Genomic DNA, 18,948 nt, shown 5'->3' on the forward strand with positions numbered 1-18,948 from the left:
CCCTTTTCTAAAAATGTTAAGTGCATTTTTAATCATCTTAACTTAGAAACCAGTATAATAATTTTCATTCTAAGTCAGCATTTATTTCAAAGTAATGGAGTGAAAAAAAAATTTTAGATTTCTAAATCAGCATTAAATTATATTTAAAAAAAAACAAAAACAAACACATTAGGATGGTAGTATTATTTTATGAATTTTGACCATTTTATATATGTACTTCCAGTCACTCGATCATGACATAAAATATTATTATTATTTTGAGGGTCTGCTTTTTGTTTTTATGAGGAGAGGCACACCAGATGAGCTCAACGCTTGTTCCGGGCTCTGTGCTTAGAGAACACTACCAGCAGGGCTCAGGGGACCATATGGAGTAATAGAATCCAGGTTAGCTATGTGCAAGGAAAACGCCTTACCAATTGTACTTTTTCTCAGGCCCTCAAACGTTACTCTTTAAAGAGCCAGGCCTGTAGCTAAGTGGTAGAACATTTGCCTTGCAGGTGTGGGGTCCTGGGTTCAACTCCTAGAGTTGAACAAAAAAAGAGAGAGAACAAAAAGTATGTTACTGACAATTAGTTGCAACCCCACAAACACAAAACAACTAAAAGTTATTTATTTCTTTAAATAATTTACAACCTCGCAAATCTGAATTCAGAAATATTTACTGAGTGATCAGCTGCTGCCTTGAGAAGAACTGTCCGTCAATTAGCCATTTTCCCCTCGTGGCAGGATGCAAAGTGGGATCTTCGGATCCCACCCGCTTGCAACCTTCAGCAGCTGGCACAGTGGCCTGGCACAGACAAGCGGAAAGCCCTCTCCAGCCAGCTACCAGCAGCCACTTTTCTCCCAAATCTTCCTCCCAAGCGAGCACTCCCCTCACCCGGGATGGGGGTCCCCCTACAGCCGGCCAGGGACACTAAGCTTGGGCATAGGCTCACCCACGCGTCAAGTCACGGGGTCCCTCCTTGCGCCTCCCACTGCAGAGCTGCTGAGCCCACGAGCTGCTGAATTAGCTCCTGGGCCCAGCATCAAGACCCGGCCAGGGTCCTTCTTGTTCTTTTTGTTCTCCCTCCTTCTCCAGCTCAGCTCTTTCCCTCCAGGTCTGCACTTGGCGCCTGCCTGGCGCCTGGCTGGGCCCTCTCCCTCTCGCCAGCCAGCAGGCCCACGCTGGGGTCTTTCTGCAGCTCAGCTCGGGCACACACACAGACGCCTCATCTGCCCGGGTCCGAGACTGTCCGTCTTGCAGCGGAGAGCGATTGTCACCCGGGTGCCCGAGAGTCGGACAGAAGCCGGTGGGCCCCGGCAATCAAGTGGGGTGGGAACGGCGCAGTTACCCTGGGTGCCCCAAGAAGTCCTAGCGTCGGAGCCTCCGTGACGGCTGACCACGGAGAAGGGCCTCCGAGACCCAGAGTCTGGGACAGGGACAGGGACAGGGTCGGGGCGGCGGGGCGACCCACGCGAGCAGAGGCGGCAGAAAGGACGGAGGCCCCGCGCCAGACTCAAGTGCACCGGAAGTGCACCGGAAATTCTTCCTCTTTGGCGCCGGATGAGAGCTACGGATAAACTGGTCCGGCCGGGCCCTCAGTCGCCGGAAGAACGGTCCGTGTTTGCAGGTTCCGCCCTTAGTGCAGGAGGCCTTTAGTGGTAGTACATTTTAGAACTCGTTTTATTTCTATTTTTAAAACTATCTTTGTTTGGCATCATGGTTACAAACATGTTTGTAGTTGGGTTTCAGTCATAGAAAGTTCACCCCCCTTCACCAGTGCAACATTCCCACAACCAATGCCCCCCCCCCCCCCATCTTCCTCCTCCCCAACCCCCTGGCTGTCTTTGAGACAGGCATTCTATTTCTCTCACTCGCTACCATTGTCATGATAGTTGTCAGTGTAATTATTTTCTCTAATTGCACTCACCGCTCTTTGTGGTAAGCTTCATATTGTGGCTGGGCCTTCCAGCCCTCATCTCTATTGTCTCTTCATGACTTCATTTATCCTGTTGGCTGCATACTATTCCTTTGTATAGATGTACCTCAGTTTCCTTAGCCACTCATCTGTTGTCGGGCATCTGGGTTGTTTCCAGATTCTGGCTATTGGACTCATTTTAGTGCCCAACTTTTATCTAGTTTTTAAATTTTAGTTTACTAATAAAATCTAATACATTTTGAACTCGTGTTAGTTCCTAACCTCAGATAATAACTTTTGTCAAATACTACATTTTGTATCCTGCTCCAGATACATACACACTAGTCTTTTAGTTGTAAACAGTCATGGTCACTGAAGCCAGGGTCAAAGTTATGGCCAGCAGTAGTCATTATCAGACCCTAGTCATCCAGTATTTATCCAAATAACAATGTCACAAGGTCCTGTTATCACCTAATCCCAGCTTTCAACCACATTTATCCTTAGTGGGATGCCTCACAATTCTATCCCTATCCCATAGAACAGCGGGTTTTTTTTGTTTTTGTTTGTTTGTTTTTTGGGTCACACCTGGCAGTGTTCAGGGGTTACTCCTGACTCTATGTTCAGAAATTACTCCTGGCAGGCTCAGGGGACCATATGGGATGCCAGGGTTCAAACCCCCATCCTTCTGCAGGCAAGTCAATCGCCCTACATCTCTCTGGCCCCTGGCACACTTTTTTCATGAAAAAAAAAATCACGAGGCACACCACCATTAGAAAATGTTAAAAAAAAATAACTCTGTGCTTATATTGACTATATATAAAGTAATTCTCTTGAACAGGAATCAAATAAACACAAAGAAATTATTTTATAATTACTTCATAATAAAGTATTTTATAATTGTTCATATTTCTGTTCACTTAGTGCGAAACCTGGGCCGGTTTGGTCTATTTGTGAGCCAAAGTCGCATGTTACGAATGAAATTGGAATTTTTCCCATGGCATACTAGACAATATCTCTTGGCACACTAGGGTGTTGAAGAATGTGAAGCATGGAGGTAAGGCATTTGCCTTTCATGCAGAAGGACGGTGGTTCGAATCTGGGCATTTCATATGGTCCCCTGAGCCTGCCAGGAGCGATTTCTGAGCATAGTGCCAGAAGTAACCCCTGAGTGCTGCTGAGTGTGACCTAAAAACCAAAACAAACAAAAAAAAGTGTGCCTTTGCATAAAAAAGGTTGAAAATCACTGCCATAGAGAACCCTCAGCAGCAATGATCAACACATTGGTGCCCATGAAAGTGTCCTTCTGCAGCCTAGGCTGAGCCTGCTATTTTAATCAGGCTGTAAACCAACAGCTTTGGAGAGAAACTTTTCTGCTTTCTGTTTTCCTAAGATCTAGCACAAAGCTAAGCACAAAGGTTGATATCAACACAATATACTTCTTATGGATTCAATTAACTCCATCCATATTAACAAGGGGCTTTGGGGCTTAGCCCTGTGCTGGGTAGTTGAACCTGGCTGGAAATATAGACTTACATGGTTCCAAAGGCTGAGTAGGTAAGTAAAAAATCATCTAAAATTTCTAATCTATACATAAAACCTCAAAAATAGGTATTCATATTCCCAACTCACAGGAGATACAGCTGAGACTCAGAGAGACAGATATACAGAGCTAGGTATACAATCAAAGTCTGACAGGTTGTTCTTGTCCAGAGGTGCTGCCTTTTATTTGTCACACTTCCATAGTGACAACTGACAGTCCAATGTGTCTTGGTCAAATTGATCTCTCTGTGGGTTCCAGTCCAGACTGGGTCTTGCAATTATGATTATTTGCAATGAACTGCTGCCAGGTTAACCAGAGCTGGTTTCTTGTCAGTCACAGCTGTGTGTATCTACCTTGCCTGGCCTGCCACTTTCATTTCCTGAGATAAAAACTCAGCTCCTCCCCCCTCTCTCCCATTTCCAGTCTTAGGTGATGAGCTCCAATGGCTCGTCTAAAGCATCTATTCCATCTGGGCTTCCATCTTCTGAGAGACTCCAGGACTTGCAGGTGTAACAGTATAACAATGTATACTGTTATAATTAAAACAGGTATAACAAGTGATTTTCAACCTTCCTACATCTGCAGTCCAGCAGTATAACAGCACTGGTCTAGATCAATGGTTTCCCAACTGGGTGATTCATGCTGATTCCTCCTCATCTCAAAGATAATGAATATTTTTCACTGTTCAGAGATATTATTAGTTGTCTTGTGGTGTTTCCATAATCTTTTAGGTTGGAAAACATATAACAATGCACAAAAGAGCACTATACAAAGAAATCATTGACCCCAATATCAATAGTACCACCATAGAGAAATGATCTGAATGGAAGAAGACCCTAAGACAGAATTTCCAGGCAGCGAGTCAAAGAGATAAGACAAGTATTAAAGTACTTGCCTTACATATGACCAACTCGGGTTCAATCTCTGGTACCACATATAGTTTCCTGAGCATTTCTAAGAGTGATTCCTAAGCAGAGATCCAGGAGTAAGCTCTGAATAGTGTTGGATGGTTTCCCTGACCTCTAATAAAAGGAGAGAATTCTCATACCACTACCTATAATTTCTTTTACATTTTTAAAATTTTGAGTTTCTGTAATTTACAATAGTGTTAATGATGACTCTCCAATGTATATATTCCAACACCACACCCATCACCAGTGTACCCTTCTCCCTCCCCAAGGACCACAATGGCTTTCCCTTTCAATATTGTACCCATCACCAACTCAGTTGTGTGGATCAGTTATCCTGTAGAGTGTCTGTGCCAGTATTCTATGCCCTAAAATCCCTAAGAAGATGGGGAGCCCAGCGAGAGATGGGGGGGGGAGAGGGAGAGGTAAAGGGTGAGGGGGGGAGAGGGAGAGGTAAAGGGTGAGAGAGAGGGAGAGAGAGAGGGAGAGAGAGAGAGAGGGAGAGAGAGGGAGGGAGAGAGAGGGAGGGAGAGAGAGAGAGAGAGAGAGAGAGAGAGAGAGAGAGAGAGAGAGAGAGAGAGAGAGAGAGAGAGAGAGAGAGAGAAATACAGCCTGTAGGGCATTTACCTGGCATGTGGCTGATCTGGGTTTGATCTGTCATCCCTGAGCACCACTAGGCATAATTCCTGAGCACAGATCCAGGAGTAACCTAAGCATTGCTAGGTGTGTCCCCAAAAGCAAGAAAAGGGAAAAATAAAATGGAGCGCTTAAATGGAATATGTGACAGTTGGTAGGTGTAAAAGGCTGAAAAGCACTGCTCTAGATGAACCAGTCAGTTTAGTCCCAAGCAGAGACTGATTGCATAAATAGGAAACCAGGCTACAGATCCAGTGTGTGTGGGCCCAATATTTACAAAATCCAGTGCTGTTCAAAACCCCTCACAGTGCTGAGGGAGCCTACAGGGGAAATTCAGGGAGGGATTCACACAGCTCACAGAAACAATTGCAGATGCAGAGAATGAGAGTCTAGAGAGTGTTGAAGAATTAATTTTCACAGCATGGCATTTTATGAATGCCCTTTTATAGAAAAGAAATAATATTTGGCATTTGAAATTATAGGGATATTCCAAGGATGTAGATTTTAAAACAAATATTTAGAATTTACATAACTTGAGGTCTGAAAAAAGAAATACTCATAGAAAAAGACAGGAAGAAAAGGCACCAGTTGGCAATGGTTTTGTTTAACTCTGAGCAATAAAAAGATGGTGTGGGGTGAGTTGCTTGGTGGAATTAATAAGAAATGTGTGTTGTGTGTAACTCGTAATCCAAGGTTTTGTAATCCTAGCCCACACTAGGTTTTATTTACATAGAATCTTATTTCTAAATGTTAATGTTTGCATTTATTTTTATGAAAACCTTTCAACTGGCAAGTGGCACTAATTTTCCATTTGTGGAAACTATATATTATTCTCTTTAAAGAAAATACTTCTTTTTTTAAAGATATAGGTCAATTTAAGAAAAAATAAGCTGGGGTCGGAGAGATAGCACAGCGGCGTTTGCCTTGCAAGCAGCCGATCCAGGACCTAAGGTGGTTGGTTCAAATCCCTGTGTCCCATATGGTTCCCCGTGCCTGCCAGGAGCTATTTCTGAGCAGACAGCCAGGAGTAACCCCTGAGCACCACCGGGTGTGGCCCAAAAAACAAACAAAACAAAAACAAACAAAAACAAAAAAAAAGCTGATAACTAAACAGATAGCACTTCTGTGTCTGGGTAGAGGATATTTAGGATTACTGTGCGCATTATGCATCTTGTTCCTTGGGAGGGTGGCAGTGGGCAAAGATCAATGTTGATGCTTTTCTTCCAGGATGCAGGGATCATGCTTTTTTCCCTAGTCCCAAATCCCTCCATGTCCTGGGACCTGCTTGTTACCTGTTCCTTATGCCTAGAAAAAAAACATCCTTACCTTACAGAATTTCTCTTCATTCAGCTCAACAGGTCATAACTAGTCACCTTATTTGTGTCTGTGTATGTGTATGGAGAGTGCCCTCCCTGCAGTTCTTGGGGAATTGTTTTTGGTCATCCCTGCATAAGGGATGAGAGTAGCATGGGACAGACACCTCCACAAGCTCCAGTGGGCCCCAGCTAAGGCCCCTGGTTTGACCATTGCCTGTCCTCTCCCTGACTTTGCAGGCAAGGGCTGGATGGTGCCTGGGGCACCACGAGATGCCAGAGATTGGAACTAGGCATTCCTGCATGGGATTCTGCACTCCAGCCCCTGGCCAAAAAAAATAATGTTCTTAGGGAAGGAGAGATAGTACAGTGTGTCTAGGGTGTTTATCTTGCACATGGCTGAGTGTGATTCAATCCCGGCATTCCATTTGGTACCCCAGGTACCACCAGGAATAATTCCTGAGTCAGAACCAGGAATAACCCCTGAGCACTGCCAGTTTTCCCCAAAACCAAAAACTTTAAAAATTAAAAATTTTAATAAAGTGTTCTTCTCTGGACTGCTGCACCCTCTCCTCCTGTGCAACTCCAGCTCTGGAATGGTCTCTGGTACTGCACTGTTGTCTGTTTCCTCCACTAGTCCAGAAGTTCCTGGAAGCAGGGGCTTGTCTTATTGGCTTTTGCATGTACCATGCCTAACTGAGAATAAGGCACCTTGGGAGTTGCAAAATTTGTCAAGTAGAAAATGTTCTAGACTAGGTTGGGATCTCTCCATGATGCTGCTGACCCTTCCCTCAATGCCAACTTGTACTAGTTAGCCAAGGTCAGAGACAGAGGCCAAGGCAGTGAGTGGTTCAGCATCAAACACATTTATTTCACTTTAATTGAGTGTACAAGAACAGAGAGCACACGCATACAGCACAGAGCACTGAGGTGGGGGAAGCGCAGGGACGAGAGGGGGGGTGAGTAAAAAAGGAACAGGACGGCATTGCAGTTGGGTGGTAAAGTGCTTTTTTTGGGAAAAAAAAAAAGTATTTAAAGTGATGTTGCTCATGCAATTTCAGGCCAGTCTTGGAATGTGCTTGCAGGGCTCAAAACAGAAACCGATCATGGCAATTCCTGTACCCTCAGATGGAAAAGATTCGAGAAAGCAAAACAAGAGAAAATGAAGGGCTGGAGGATGGCAGATTGGACAAAGATCCTGAAGGGCGACTGGGTTCTCCTCGTTTGCTAGTGGGGGAGACGAGCCCTGAAGAGGGAAGGGGACCAGCCTAGTGTCACATGGCAAGTTGGGGACTGAGCCAGGATGACCTCTGGACCTCCTGAGCGCCCTCCAGGACCTTTCCCTCTGTTCCCTGGTCTCCTGGGTGGAGAGGCAGCACACAGAGAATGAGAATGCCAAAAGGATAAAAGGAGAAGTAGGTTGAAGACAGACAAGACAAACATCTATTCTCTGTAAGATTAGGGGATGAGGGGAGTCAGTGCCCTAGATTTTGCTCAGCAGCGTCCCTGCTCCCTGCATAAGGGATGAGAGCAGCATGGGACAGACACCTCCACAAACTCCAGTGGGCCCCAGCTAAGGCCCCTGGCTTGACCCTTGCCTGTCCTCTCCCTGGCTTTGCAGGCAGGGGCTGGATGGCAGCTCACTCCAGTGCACCCTGGACTCCTGCTTCTGCCAAGACAGGGGTGCCTGAGCCAAATTCCAGGGGCCCCAGAGAGAAAGTCACTCCGGCTCTTGCTTAGACATTTGTGAAGGCGTGGAGGGCTCTGTGGCTTCTCCCTGGGGATGCTCAGCAGGACTGTGTGGGCACTTGTCCCAGGTCCTGTTCCCTTCCCGACCTCTGACTCAAGGGTCTTGTCCTGCCTTGAGTCAGCACCAGAGATGTGTCTTCAGGGTAACTACCCACAGGCCCCAGCCCTCTGGGAGTCTCCTGGGACCATGTCCAGGCTGTTTGGGGGAGGCATTGGCAATTGGAAGGGCTGGAAATCTAAGTAAGGCTGGCTCCGAGGGGCTATGCAGCGCCTCCTCTTCCCTTCTTTCCTGCAACAGCAGCTGGAGTAAGTTAGTAAATAGTTGCAGAATAGATTTATGACAGCTTTAGAAGCAAAGCTAGGGGTATGGGGTGGGCCTGAGGAAATCATAGCACAGCAGGAGTCCCTTAGAAAGAGGTTCCTGCTTGTGGAGTCAGGGCTTCTGGAAGAAAGCCTGGGGATCCTAGGGAGCCCCAACTTTACTGGCCTAAGGGTCAGTGCTGACACTACATGGGGGTCTTCCTCTGAAAGCACCTCCGGGCTCGGGCACAGATACAGACAGAAGTGGGGGGTGGGGGCAAGGGGTGGCCTCCAAAGTCAGACCCTTCTCTTAGCTAGAACCCTGAAGCCACCCCACCTGGCATCCATTTCTAGGGCTGGCAAAGCCTTTGAGGATGCAGTTTGGAGCGATCAGAGCCTGCTGTGAGCCTGGCCTCTTCCCTAGCTGCTCTGGCCCAGGAAAAGAGAAAATTTCCAATTAGGGGAGGGGCAGAGGGAAAGACTGAGCTGGAAATTTCCAGGCCACCATTCTCTGGAGGAGGAGGGTGTGCCAAGGAGGGGAGCATCATGGCACAGAAAGCTCGCTGTTAGGGATAGGCAAGATATGTGGCCAAAAAAAAGAGGGTAGCAGGAGACTAAGGCAGGGGACCTGTGCACAGGACCCCATCACCAAACTCCAAATTTGAGCATAGACCAGGCATTGGTTGCTCCTGCTGGAGGAGGGTGCAGTGGGCAGAGGGAGAGAAGACATTATGGACCCTCTCTGTGTTGTTTTTTTCTTGCCGGAGACTTCTTGCAGACTCCTGTCTCTGCATTTGGTCCCTTCCCAGACCCTATCCCTTCCCACCAATCCACCAATCACGAACATCACACATGGTATCACTACACTGAACTGCGGCCCTGCTGAGGAGCTGCCCACAGCTGGGCTCCCTGTCTCCATGGTGGACCTTTTTGGTGATGTCAAGGGAGCCTTGTGGGCACATCAATCACAGTCAGAGCATTATCACTTTAAAATGTCAGCTTCATACTTACCAGCACTGTTTATTGGAATAATTTCTCCTGTTATATGCAATATACATAACTTAAAAGCACATCCGTACAAATCTCCTACAAGCTGCACCTTCATAAAGAGAACCATCAACAGCATATGGTGGCGATGTCCCTTCCTCTGGCTTGGTTTCTGCTCTGCTTTCTTCTTAGGCTTTCTTTACAGAACAAGAGAAGAGGCATCTGCCCATGGCCCTCTCCAAGCCTGGACACAGAGGGAGTGGGTAAAGGGGGAGGGAAGCCGAGACAGAACAGGATGATAAGACCAGTGAGAGCCGAGGGGGAAGGGAGGCAGAAGGAAGGAAAGTAGATTTGGCACCCCAGTGTCAAGACCCAAAAAATAACATTCCAGTGTTCCTTCTCCTCTTTCTCCTCTCCAAATGGGGGGTTTTCTTTCTTTCCCAGAAAATGGTCAACAGTGCGTGTTGTGCTGCTGTGGCTTCTCTCGCTTCACTGCAACAGGGTTTTCCTTTGCCATGTGGAGGGGATGACAGACACCAGGGAAGGAAACATGATGCCTGTCCACCAAACGGAACAATGTGCAGAGCCAGGGCCCTCCCAGCAGATGACTGTCCTTGGCAGGTCTGGGCATCAATGAGGGGAGATGGGATCATTGCTGTCCTTAATTTTGTTTTGTTTTGTTTCCCTGAAAAAAATCCCTCCCCTCCTCCTCCATTTTTCAATTTGTCTGCAGAGGAAATGTGAGTGTCTTGGAAGTTGGTTATTGCCATTGGCAAACAGCTTGGTGAGCCCCAGCAGCAGCGGGAGGACGCGGTGTTTCCTGTATATATATCTATATCTCTATATATCTCTATATATATGCTTTTCCCTTCCCAGTCTCTCCTTGGGGACGGCGCCTCACAGCTGGGACGGCGGTGTTAATTCGGAGAGTCCAGAGTGAAGGCCCCTTCTGAATGGTTCTCTGGCTGGAGTTGGACCAGAAACGCCAGCATCCCCATCACTGAGGTCAGGACTCCTGGAGCCGGGGAGGGAGGAGGACAAGACAAGTCAGGACAAAGAGCTGCATGCCAAGACCAAGTGCATGGTTGCCAACATGGTGAGGGAGGGCAGAGCAGGGAGGCGCCAGGGACTCAAAGGTGGGTGTGCTTGGGTCACTTCTGCCCTCCAGCCCAGTCGCCCAGTTCTCCAAAATCTCCCTTTCCTGACTTGTGAAACTGATGAGCAGGTGACACCACTGCCCCATTTGGCGGATGAGGAACGTGGCTGAGAAGGGTAAAGAACTTACCAGAAGTCACATAGTGAATCAATGGCAGAGTTTCAAATGTGGGTGTGTAGGGATTGCAGCGCATTTCTCTGGGGGGACCAAGAGGCATCTACCCGTCTTTTAAACCAACCTTTTAAAAGCATTCTTTAATTCTTTAAAATGTTTCTCATTTTAGTTAAAATTAAAATTAGTTTATAATTTTCTACACCAGGGTGGAAGGAGCTTCTGGGCCATGCCTGATTGTGTTCCGGTGCCTGAGGCTTCACTCTGCGATCTTCAGGGGGGCATGGTGCTGAACTTGGCTCATCATCATACAAGGCCTGCACCCCTGGCCCTAGAGCTATCTCCCAGTCCCTTTAAATAGTATTAAAAAAAGATTTTGGTGGAAGTGGGGGGGGGCATAGCCCAAAGTGTCTGCCTAGTTTGGTGTGTCTAGCATGCATTTGTGGCGCTGGGTTTTATTTCCTTGCGTGGTCCCCTGGCAAAGAGCCTAGAGTCTAGTCCCTTGAGCAACAACACGCATGCCCTCCAAAAACATTGAAAATAAAACCAAAAAGGATAAAAAAAAAGAGTTTCCTGGGGCTGGAGTGATAGCACAGCAGTAAGGCATTCTGCCTTGCATGCAGCCAACCCAGGACTGATGGTGGTTCGAATTCTGGCATCCCATATGGTCCCCTGAGCCTGCCAGGAGCAATTTCTGAGCGAAGAGCCAGAGTAACCCCTGAGCGCCTCTGGGTGTGACCCCCCCCCCAAAAAAAAAAGAGTTTCCTGAGGTCAGAGACTTGACTCAATGAAAGGAAACAAGGAACATGTTGCACATCTGTGATGTCCTGGGTTCGATTGCTGGCACCACCAGAAGAAACAGGAGTTTCTCTTGCCCCAAGACAGTGGGTCTAGCTATACTTTTGAGTCAGCTGGGGCAGGGAGATGGGTCAGAGGGATGGAGCACAGGCCTTTCATGCAGGATCCTGGGTTCAATTCCTAGCACCGCAGGGAGTAATCTCTCACCCTAGTATGGGCAAAGTATGGCCCAAAGCAAAAACAAAACACAACAAACAAGAGCCTGCAGTTGTTCCTTCTTGATGGAGATGAAGGGTAAAGTATGTGGGTGGCAAAGGCAGGAAAGACCTTCCTGTCTCTCCACACAAACAAGATGGCCTTTACAGAGTGGCCCACTGAGGGTGAGGCCAGATAGAGAGGCAATGGCATCAAAGACAGAGCCAAGAAGGGAGCAAGGATGAGGACAAGGAAGGAGTCAGTGAAGGCAACAGAGGTGGGCAGAGGGGAAGGATGCTGTGACTGAGGACAAGAGAGGAGACCGGAGGTACAACTGGCAGCAGCCAAGGAAAGAGGTGGCCACTTGGATGAAGAGGAAGAGGAGGAGAAGGGAAATGGGAGCTTAAGAGCAATACCAGGTGGAGATGTCAGAGCAGGAAAAGGGAAGATGGTCATGGGTGGAAACCTTGCCCCATTCTCTTCACTTTGAAATGAAGGCACCTGGGGCCGGAGAGATAGCATGGAGGTAAGGCGTTTGCCTTTCATGCAGAAGGTCATCGGTTCGAATCCCGGCGTCCCATATGGTCCCCTGTGCCTGCCAGGAGCAATTTCTGAGCACGGAGCCAGGAAAAACCCCTGAGCACTGCCGGGTGTGACCCAAAAACCACAAAAAAAAAAAAAAGAAATGAAGGCACCTGTGCCCATGGGGAAAGAAAGCCTGGTGTCAGACCCTGGCATCAGGAAGGCTGGCACTGAACTCAGGCCTCTGGGTTCTTTACATTGGACACCTATGGACTTCCTGAGGCACAGAGCCTAACTGCAGACTCTTGATCTACACTAGGCTTGTGCTTCACACTGGTGGCAGCGAGCTGCCCCACAGCCCCAGACATAAGCTGGGGGTTCTGAGATCAGGGATATCCATAGCAAGCATAACTTAATGGCAAAGTGGGGGTGGGGGGTGACAGACCCTGCCCAGGACCAGCTTCCCATCTAGAAGACAGCACCCCCACAGAAACAGCCAGAATGTGAATCCAGGGCAGCAATGGACATTGGAGGAATAATTGAGTTCTCCAAACAAAGGCTTATAAAATAGTCTTGTAACATTTCAGGTAATTTTGATTTTCTAAAATTCTCTAACAATATTTAGAAACCTTACATTTCTATGTTAAAAAATCACAAAATGTGGGGGCCAGAGTGATAGCACAGCAGTAAGGCATTTGCCTTGCATGCCGCTGACATGGGACTGACTCAGGTTTGATCCACAGCATCCCATATGGTCCCCCGAGCCTGCCAGGAGTGATTTCTGAGCACCAAGCCAGAGTAACTTCTGAGCATTGCCGGGTGTGGTCCAAAAAGCAAACCAAAAAATAATTAACAAAATGTGAGTTTACACTAGAAACTATAAAAATCAATTTTGTATTATGTTTTTTACATAACCCAACATATTCAAATGCTATCATTTCACCATTGTAATCAGTATTATCAAGCTATTGTACATTCATTTTCCATTTTTTTTTTCTGGGCCACACCCAGCTACGCTCAGGGATCACTCCTGGTGGTGCTTGGGGACCAATGGTGCTGAGGATCAAACAGTCAGCCACAGGCAAAGCATGAACCTTAACTCTGGTACAATGTCTCCGACTCCTTCTTACTACTTCTAGGTTCGCCTATTTGGGGGACTGGAGCCTGAAACTCCACAGGAGCCAAAAGACCAGACTTCATTTTCTCCCTGCGCTGAGTCGAGAACTGTGGCTCAGATCAGGGGGTTGGCTGAGTCTAGAAGTGTTCCAGAGGGAAGGGACTGAGGCCCTGGCTGGGCTCTCAGGAGGGAATGGGCTGAGGGAGGGGCTCACCTGTGGCTTCTTGTCCCGTCCCTCTGGAGACGGTTCTGTTTCTCTGTACACGACAGCTTTGGTTACCAGCATGTCCGGATGCTGCAGTTTGGCCTCTTTGATGGCCAAAGCCAGGGCCTGGTGGGAAATAACAGCCAAGTGAAGATCCCAGTCCCTTAGTGGGGAGCTGGAAAAACTGGGGCCTGAGGAAGAGGCAGGCCCAATTGTTACAAGGAGAGACAAGAGCTCTGGTCTTCTGGCTCCTTCAGTTCCTGTTTCCCCGCCTCAGGGACCACGTGTCTGGTCAGTATCAGAAAGAAGGCAATATGTTTGCCACCCTTGGGTAACCCCCCAAAATGTGGCGTGACCACAGTGCCCCAGGGAATAATTTTCCCTTTGTCCCCATACCTGGTCTTGATCCACGTCTTCATCCCCAGTAATGATGATTCTTTTCTCAATCCTTGTCTCTGAAAACCCCCCTTTCACAGTCTGCAGAGGGAGGTGAAGGCAGTGTCAGGGGTCCCCACAGGGGCCAGCAGGCTGGGTGCCACAGTCACCATGTACCCTGGCCACCTTGGCATCTGCCTGCTCTGCACCTGCCTGGCAGCTTCTACACCATTCACCATCCAACAGCACCTAGGGGTCTTTGAGCCCCGCTCCTCAGTGAGCTACCCCCGCCTTCCTTCCATGAGCACCCCGTGTATGTGTGTGAGCTGTGTGTGAGTATGTATTTGCATGTGTGTGTGAGTGAGGGGTAGAGAGAGAGAGAGAGAGAGAGAGAGAGAGAGAGAGAGAGAGAGAGAGAGAGAGACTCCCAGTTGGGCCTGCTGTGCCTTGCACCCACTGTGTGTGTTGGCTGGCCTTGTCCACTAGGCTGGAGCTCTGGAGGACAGGGGATCCTGGGGGTATCTCTGAACCCCCACCTGCACTCCAGCCTCTCTTGCCTGGGGCTTGGGATGCTCAAAACAGAGGTGTTAAATGAACGCATGAATGAAATGGGAATGGTGGTGGGATTCTACCTCCTGTGACCTGAAAACATACCCAGAGAGTGACTTTCCTTCCTGAAACTCACATTCCACTGATTCCTGCAGGCAGGGGCTGGGAGAGGAGGTAAGGGTCAGGGAGAACCGTAGCAGGGTCAGGAGAGGACAGAGAGGAGACTCCCAGGGGGGTGGGACAGGAGGGACATTTTAGTTGTTTAAGGTGGTCTCACACACACAAACACACACACCACATATGCTCTATGGCTTAGCTGCAGCTCCTCAGAAGTACTTGGGGAAAAATGTTTTGAGCCATCTGTAGGGAGGGCAAGAAAGGGGAAAACCTTCCCATAAACTCTCAGGGTGGATCAGCCATCCTTTGGGAAAGACTCTGGGGGCCAATACTTGACTCTCACAGAGGGGCAGGCAGGCTGGGGGCTAAAAAGTACAAAAACTTGACCCAACCCTAGCCCTCATCCTGGCCCGGGATGTGTGGACCTACATCAAGCCTGTCTCCTCCCCCCAGGATCTCACTGACAGCCTCCTTCTCTCAGGGCCCTGCACCCTGCTCTCTGCCCAACTCTCTCCTCCCAGCAGTCCCACTGCTGCTCCCCTCCTAAAGTGCCTTGGCCCTGCCTCATTGTCCAATTCATCAGCCTTTGCAAGCATTCCAGGCTCCCTCACCCAGACCAGATGCTCTTATCACTGGTCCTCAGATTTGCCCGCCTTGCATCTCTGCATCTCACACTCAGGCTGACCTTATCCTGCACACTTTTGCCTAAGTGTCCCTCTTCTCCGGGCTCCTGTGAACATGGCTTGGCAGCACAGAGGCTGGATGAATCCCTCATTTGCTGGCACTTGCTTCTGGATTGGAGAAGCAAGAACAAATGGCTTCTGCTTGTCCTCAAAGGCCTGCGACCACCTTTTCCTCCCAGGCTTTCCCAGGCCCTGTGTCAACCCTCTCTTCTCAGGAGACCCTTCCTCATGACACCTCCAGACTTCCTTCCACTTCCCCCTTGCCAGTCTCTGGCATCTGGCTCATTATTAGCCCCGCCAGCCTGGCTGTTAGTGTTGAAGGGCAGGGACAGACCACACAGCACCGAACATGGCAGGCTCCCAGAAAGCATCAAGGCTTCTCAGAATGACAGCCTGACCACCAAGCCCCACAGCCAGGCTGGAGCACAGGGCACCCTGCTTCTACTCACTTTGGTGACATGGGTGGTGGTGGAGGTGGACAGGGTTTCCGCAGTGGCGCCGTAGGTGCTGGTGAGGACATCTTTCCCGATGATCTGCAGAACATAACCACCCCCCGCCCCGGGAGTCAGGTGAGGATGTGGGGGACTCTGTATGGAGGAAGTGGGTATTGGAGGAGAGTGAATGCCCAAGAAGCCTGGGAGTCAAGGTGCTCCCAACCACTGAGTCTGAGACTCAAGAAGACCATGATCTTTCGAAAGCTAGAAATCAAGGCTTGGAATCGGGGATTCCTTGAGGCCCAGAACCTTAGCTGCACCCTAAGAGTGAAGGACCCTAAGATAGGAGCAGAGGGACCAAGAGCAGATACACAGTACCCCGGGGTCCTCTGCCAGGTGAGAATGGGGGGAAGGTGCTCTCTCAGGAGCTGGAATGAGCTGGGGGACATGGAGAATGCAGAAGCTGCCTGAGGCACCATTGTGAGCATCTTCATGCTAGCTCTAGAGTGTGAGCAAGCCGAGGGCCTCCATGTCCCCTGCCAGCAGGGAGAGCAAAGGCGAAAAAGTAGTGGGCACCACAGGGAGGGTGGGGCACAGCAAGGACAGGGCACTTCACCCTGCCTGCCAATGCCCTGCTGTGTGCATGCTGGAGGGCAAGGCCAAGACCCAGCGGGCATTTGCAGTCAAACGGCACTGAGGGAGCTGCTATCTGAGCTCTTGGCTGCACTTGCTGTGGGTCCCCTGTGGACTCAGGGCCATGTCTCAGCATGGCATCTCCTAGCCTGAGCTGGTCCTGCCCACTTACCGGAGAAAGAGAACGGATTTCCGTGGCCACCGCCTGTGGGCCTGGGATCATGGCCGCTGCCCCCTTCCCGGACTTGAGACTGTTCTCCTGGGGAAACAATAGTGCTCAGAAGACCAGGTCTCAGGTGGGAGGGGACCCAAGGGGGCTGCGGCCTGGGGCCACGCATCTCTCTGGCACCAGGTCATGCAGAGAGCTGCAGGCCCCACTCTCTTCAGACACTCCCATCCATCCTCATGCACCTGCGCATCCCCACGCTCCATGCCAGCTCATCAACACGCTCGCTCACTCATGGACATTTGCCTGGAGCCAGTGAGACTGTGTATGTAAGAGGACATGATTTGAGGCTGGATGCCCTGAGGGAAGCTGAAGCCATATGAACACAGGACCTGGGGCAGAGTCACTTCCTGCAAGTTATAAATGCCCCCAGCGGGGGGAGAGGAGGGTATGTAGTGCGAGCATGGGGGCCATGGGAAAGCTGTGCGCCTTCACCTGACCCTGCTCTAACGGAAGTTCTTAAGAAGGTCAATTAAGGCACCTGATCTGCATGTGGATGACTCAAGTTAGATCACTAACACCATTAGGTCCCCCAAGCACTGCCAGAAGTGACCCCTGAGCACAGAGTCAGGAATAAACACTGCCAGGTATAACCCCAAAAACAAAGTTTTTGGCTTATTTTAAAGGGGGTAATGCTGATTACCACTCTCACAGAAGTCTCTTGAGTTTACTGGAGAATTGGTGAGCCTGGCAGGGCAACCAGAGAGGCTGAGAACACAGCAGGCTGCTGCCTTTTCTTGAGCATGCTGCCTGCAGGTTGAACTCACAGAATACTTAACTCTGACTCTCTTCCCTGAGACTCCAAGTTCAGAGAGCTGCTTCTAGACACTGCTCTGACCTAGGGTTCTGGTCCTGCCTCAGGTTCTGGTTGCTAAGCCTTGAAAATTGATCCTGATCTCCTGGGCCCAGGTCCGGCAGGGTCCAGGCTTCCTGACTTTCCCTCCCCTTTCCTGGTCTTCCAAGGTGTCATCCATGTCTTTCCAGGACCCAGAACTCTCTCTGCAATTGCTCAAGGGGTGGGCTGTGGGGCATGGGACTAGCTCTGGCCTTGGGACATCCAAGGAACAGAAATCGTCTACCTTTCCCCAGTGCTGCCTCTAGTTTATCTGGTCCCTGACATGGTCTTTACAGTCAGCTCCCATGACACATTTCCAGAAAATGGCTGTGTGGTTGATTCTCCCAAGCAGTCTTTTGGGCTCACAATCACCTTCCTCTGAGCTGAGGAAGCAACCGAACCCCTCATGTCTTAGGAACACACTGGGTTCATTGTGCATGAAAGCCCCAGTGAGGCAGAAACAGGCTTGCTGCAAGCAGTACCTGAAAGGGGCCTGCCCTTGCCTCTGTGGAGTTAGACAGGTCTCTCTCCTTCTCCTGGCTAGCTCTATGCTCCCCCTTGCCCCCGGTTCCTCCAGGCTGTGCTACCCACAGAGGCAGGAGCCAAGCATGCAGCTCACATCTGCCACCAACCATATCCAGGCATTGACTCCCTGGTATGGCCCCTGGAGGGAGGTGCTGTGATTCAAGCCAGGAAGGAGGATGTCAGCCATGAACCACCCACCACAGCAGGCCCAGCACCTATGGTGGGGTGTGGAACAGGCAACGCACTTTAATACTACACAAAGCTTTCTAACGGGCAGTGCTTTTCTCAGCTCCAAAGCCTGGGATCAGGCAATGGCCAAAACTAATGTTTTCTGGACAAATGAATGGATGGATGGATAGATGGGTGAATGAGTGATGTGACCACCTGCTTACTATAGCAGGAATTTAATTCAGCCCCAGAAGTTGCTCAGTGTCACATAGTATAGAGTTGAGGGAGGTGGGGCAGGAAACTAATGACCAGGGAAAAATAAACTGGTTTGGGCTTATTCCTCTGGGGAAAAAAAAACCCCAACTATTTACTCAATATCTGGCTTTGGAGCAGTTTACATGAATGCAGCCTCTTCCTATGCATCAGAATGCATAGGATGCAGAATTTGATACAAAATGTACCAGAGGGTTGGCCAGAGAAAGCATTTGAAAACAGCTTCTCAACCACTCAAGGTACAAGGTCAATCCAGTCTGCTGGGCTAATCTGCTGGGCTGATGCCAGCCTGAGAGTAGAGTTGCCTTTTTCCTGCCTCTACCACTCAGAGACTGTGTGACCTTGAATAAGTCACTTCACCTCTATGAACCTGTTTCCCCATCTGTAGAGGATGGAGTAGCAAGAGCACCCATCTCCAGGAATCTGTGAAGACCCATCAAGAGAATCTGCTCCAGTGTTCAGTGCTGCACCTGGAGGGCACCAAATGCTATTTGTTCTCTGCTCCTGAGGACCCCGTGTGACAGCACTCGGGAATCTGAGCACCAGGCAGAATGAGGATGACTCCCATTTTCAGATGAGGGACCTGAGGCTAAAGGTCAGAGGGTTAGAGGGTCCCTTAGGAAGGAGGCAGCGCCTCCCCGAGCCTGAACTTCATCTTCGGTTCATAGAGCACCATCTACTGGTTAAAGCAAGGA

The 18,948-nt window shown here is 49.4% G+C and overlaps 1 protein-coding gene across 8 annotated transcripts in view; it reads right to left on the reverse strand.

The window, feature by feature from the left end:
* Positions 1-7,142: 7,142 nt before the first annotated feature.
* EPB41L1 (erythrocyte membrane protein band 4.1 like 1) overlaps positions 7,143-18,948 on the reverse strand; it is a 123,428-nt gene continuing 111,622 nt past the window's right edge. For 6 of the 8 annotated variants that reach the window (XM_049779117.1, XM_049779119.1, XM_049779114.1 and 3 more), the window contains 5 exons: positions 16,399-16,485; positions 15,609-15,692; positions 13,832-13,912; positions 13,445-13,561; positions 7,143-10,346 (listed from right to left, as the gene is read on the reverse strand). In XM_049779117.1, the coding sequence (XP_049635074.1) occupies positions 10,338-10,346; positions 13,445-13,561; positions 13,832-13,912; positions 15,609-15,692; positions 16,399-16,485 (378 nt within the window). In that variant the 3' untranslated portion in view covers positions 7,143-10,337. The remainder of the gene's footprint in view (positions 10,347-13,444; positions 13,562-13,831; positions 13,913-15,608; positions 15,693-16,398; positions 16,486-18,948) is intronic. The other 2 variants (XM_049779118.1, XM_049779120.1) reach the window with 2 other exon arrangements.

Source organism: Suncus etruscus, chromosome 9, assembly GCF_024139225.1.
Source record: "Suncus etruscus isolate mSunEtr1 chromosome 9, mSunEtr1.pri.cur, whole genome shotgun sequence".
Classification (NCBI taxonomy): Eukaryota; Metazoa; Chordata; class Mammalia; order Eulipotyphla; family Soricidae; genus Suncus; species Suncus etruscus.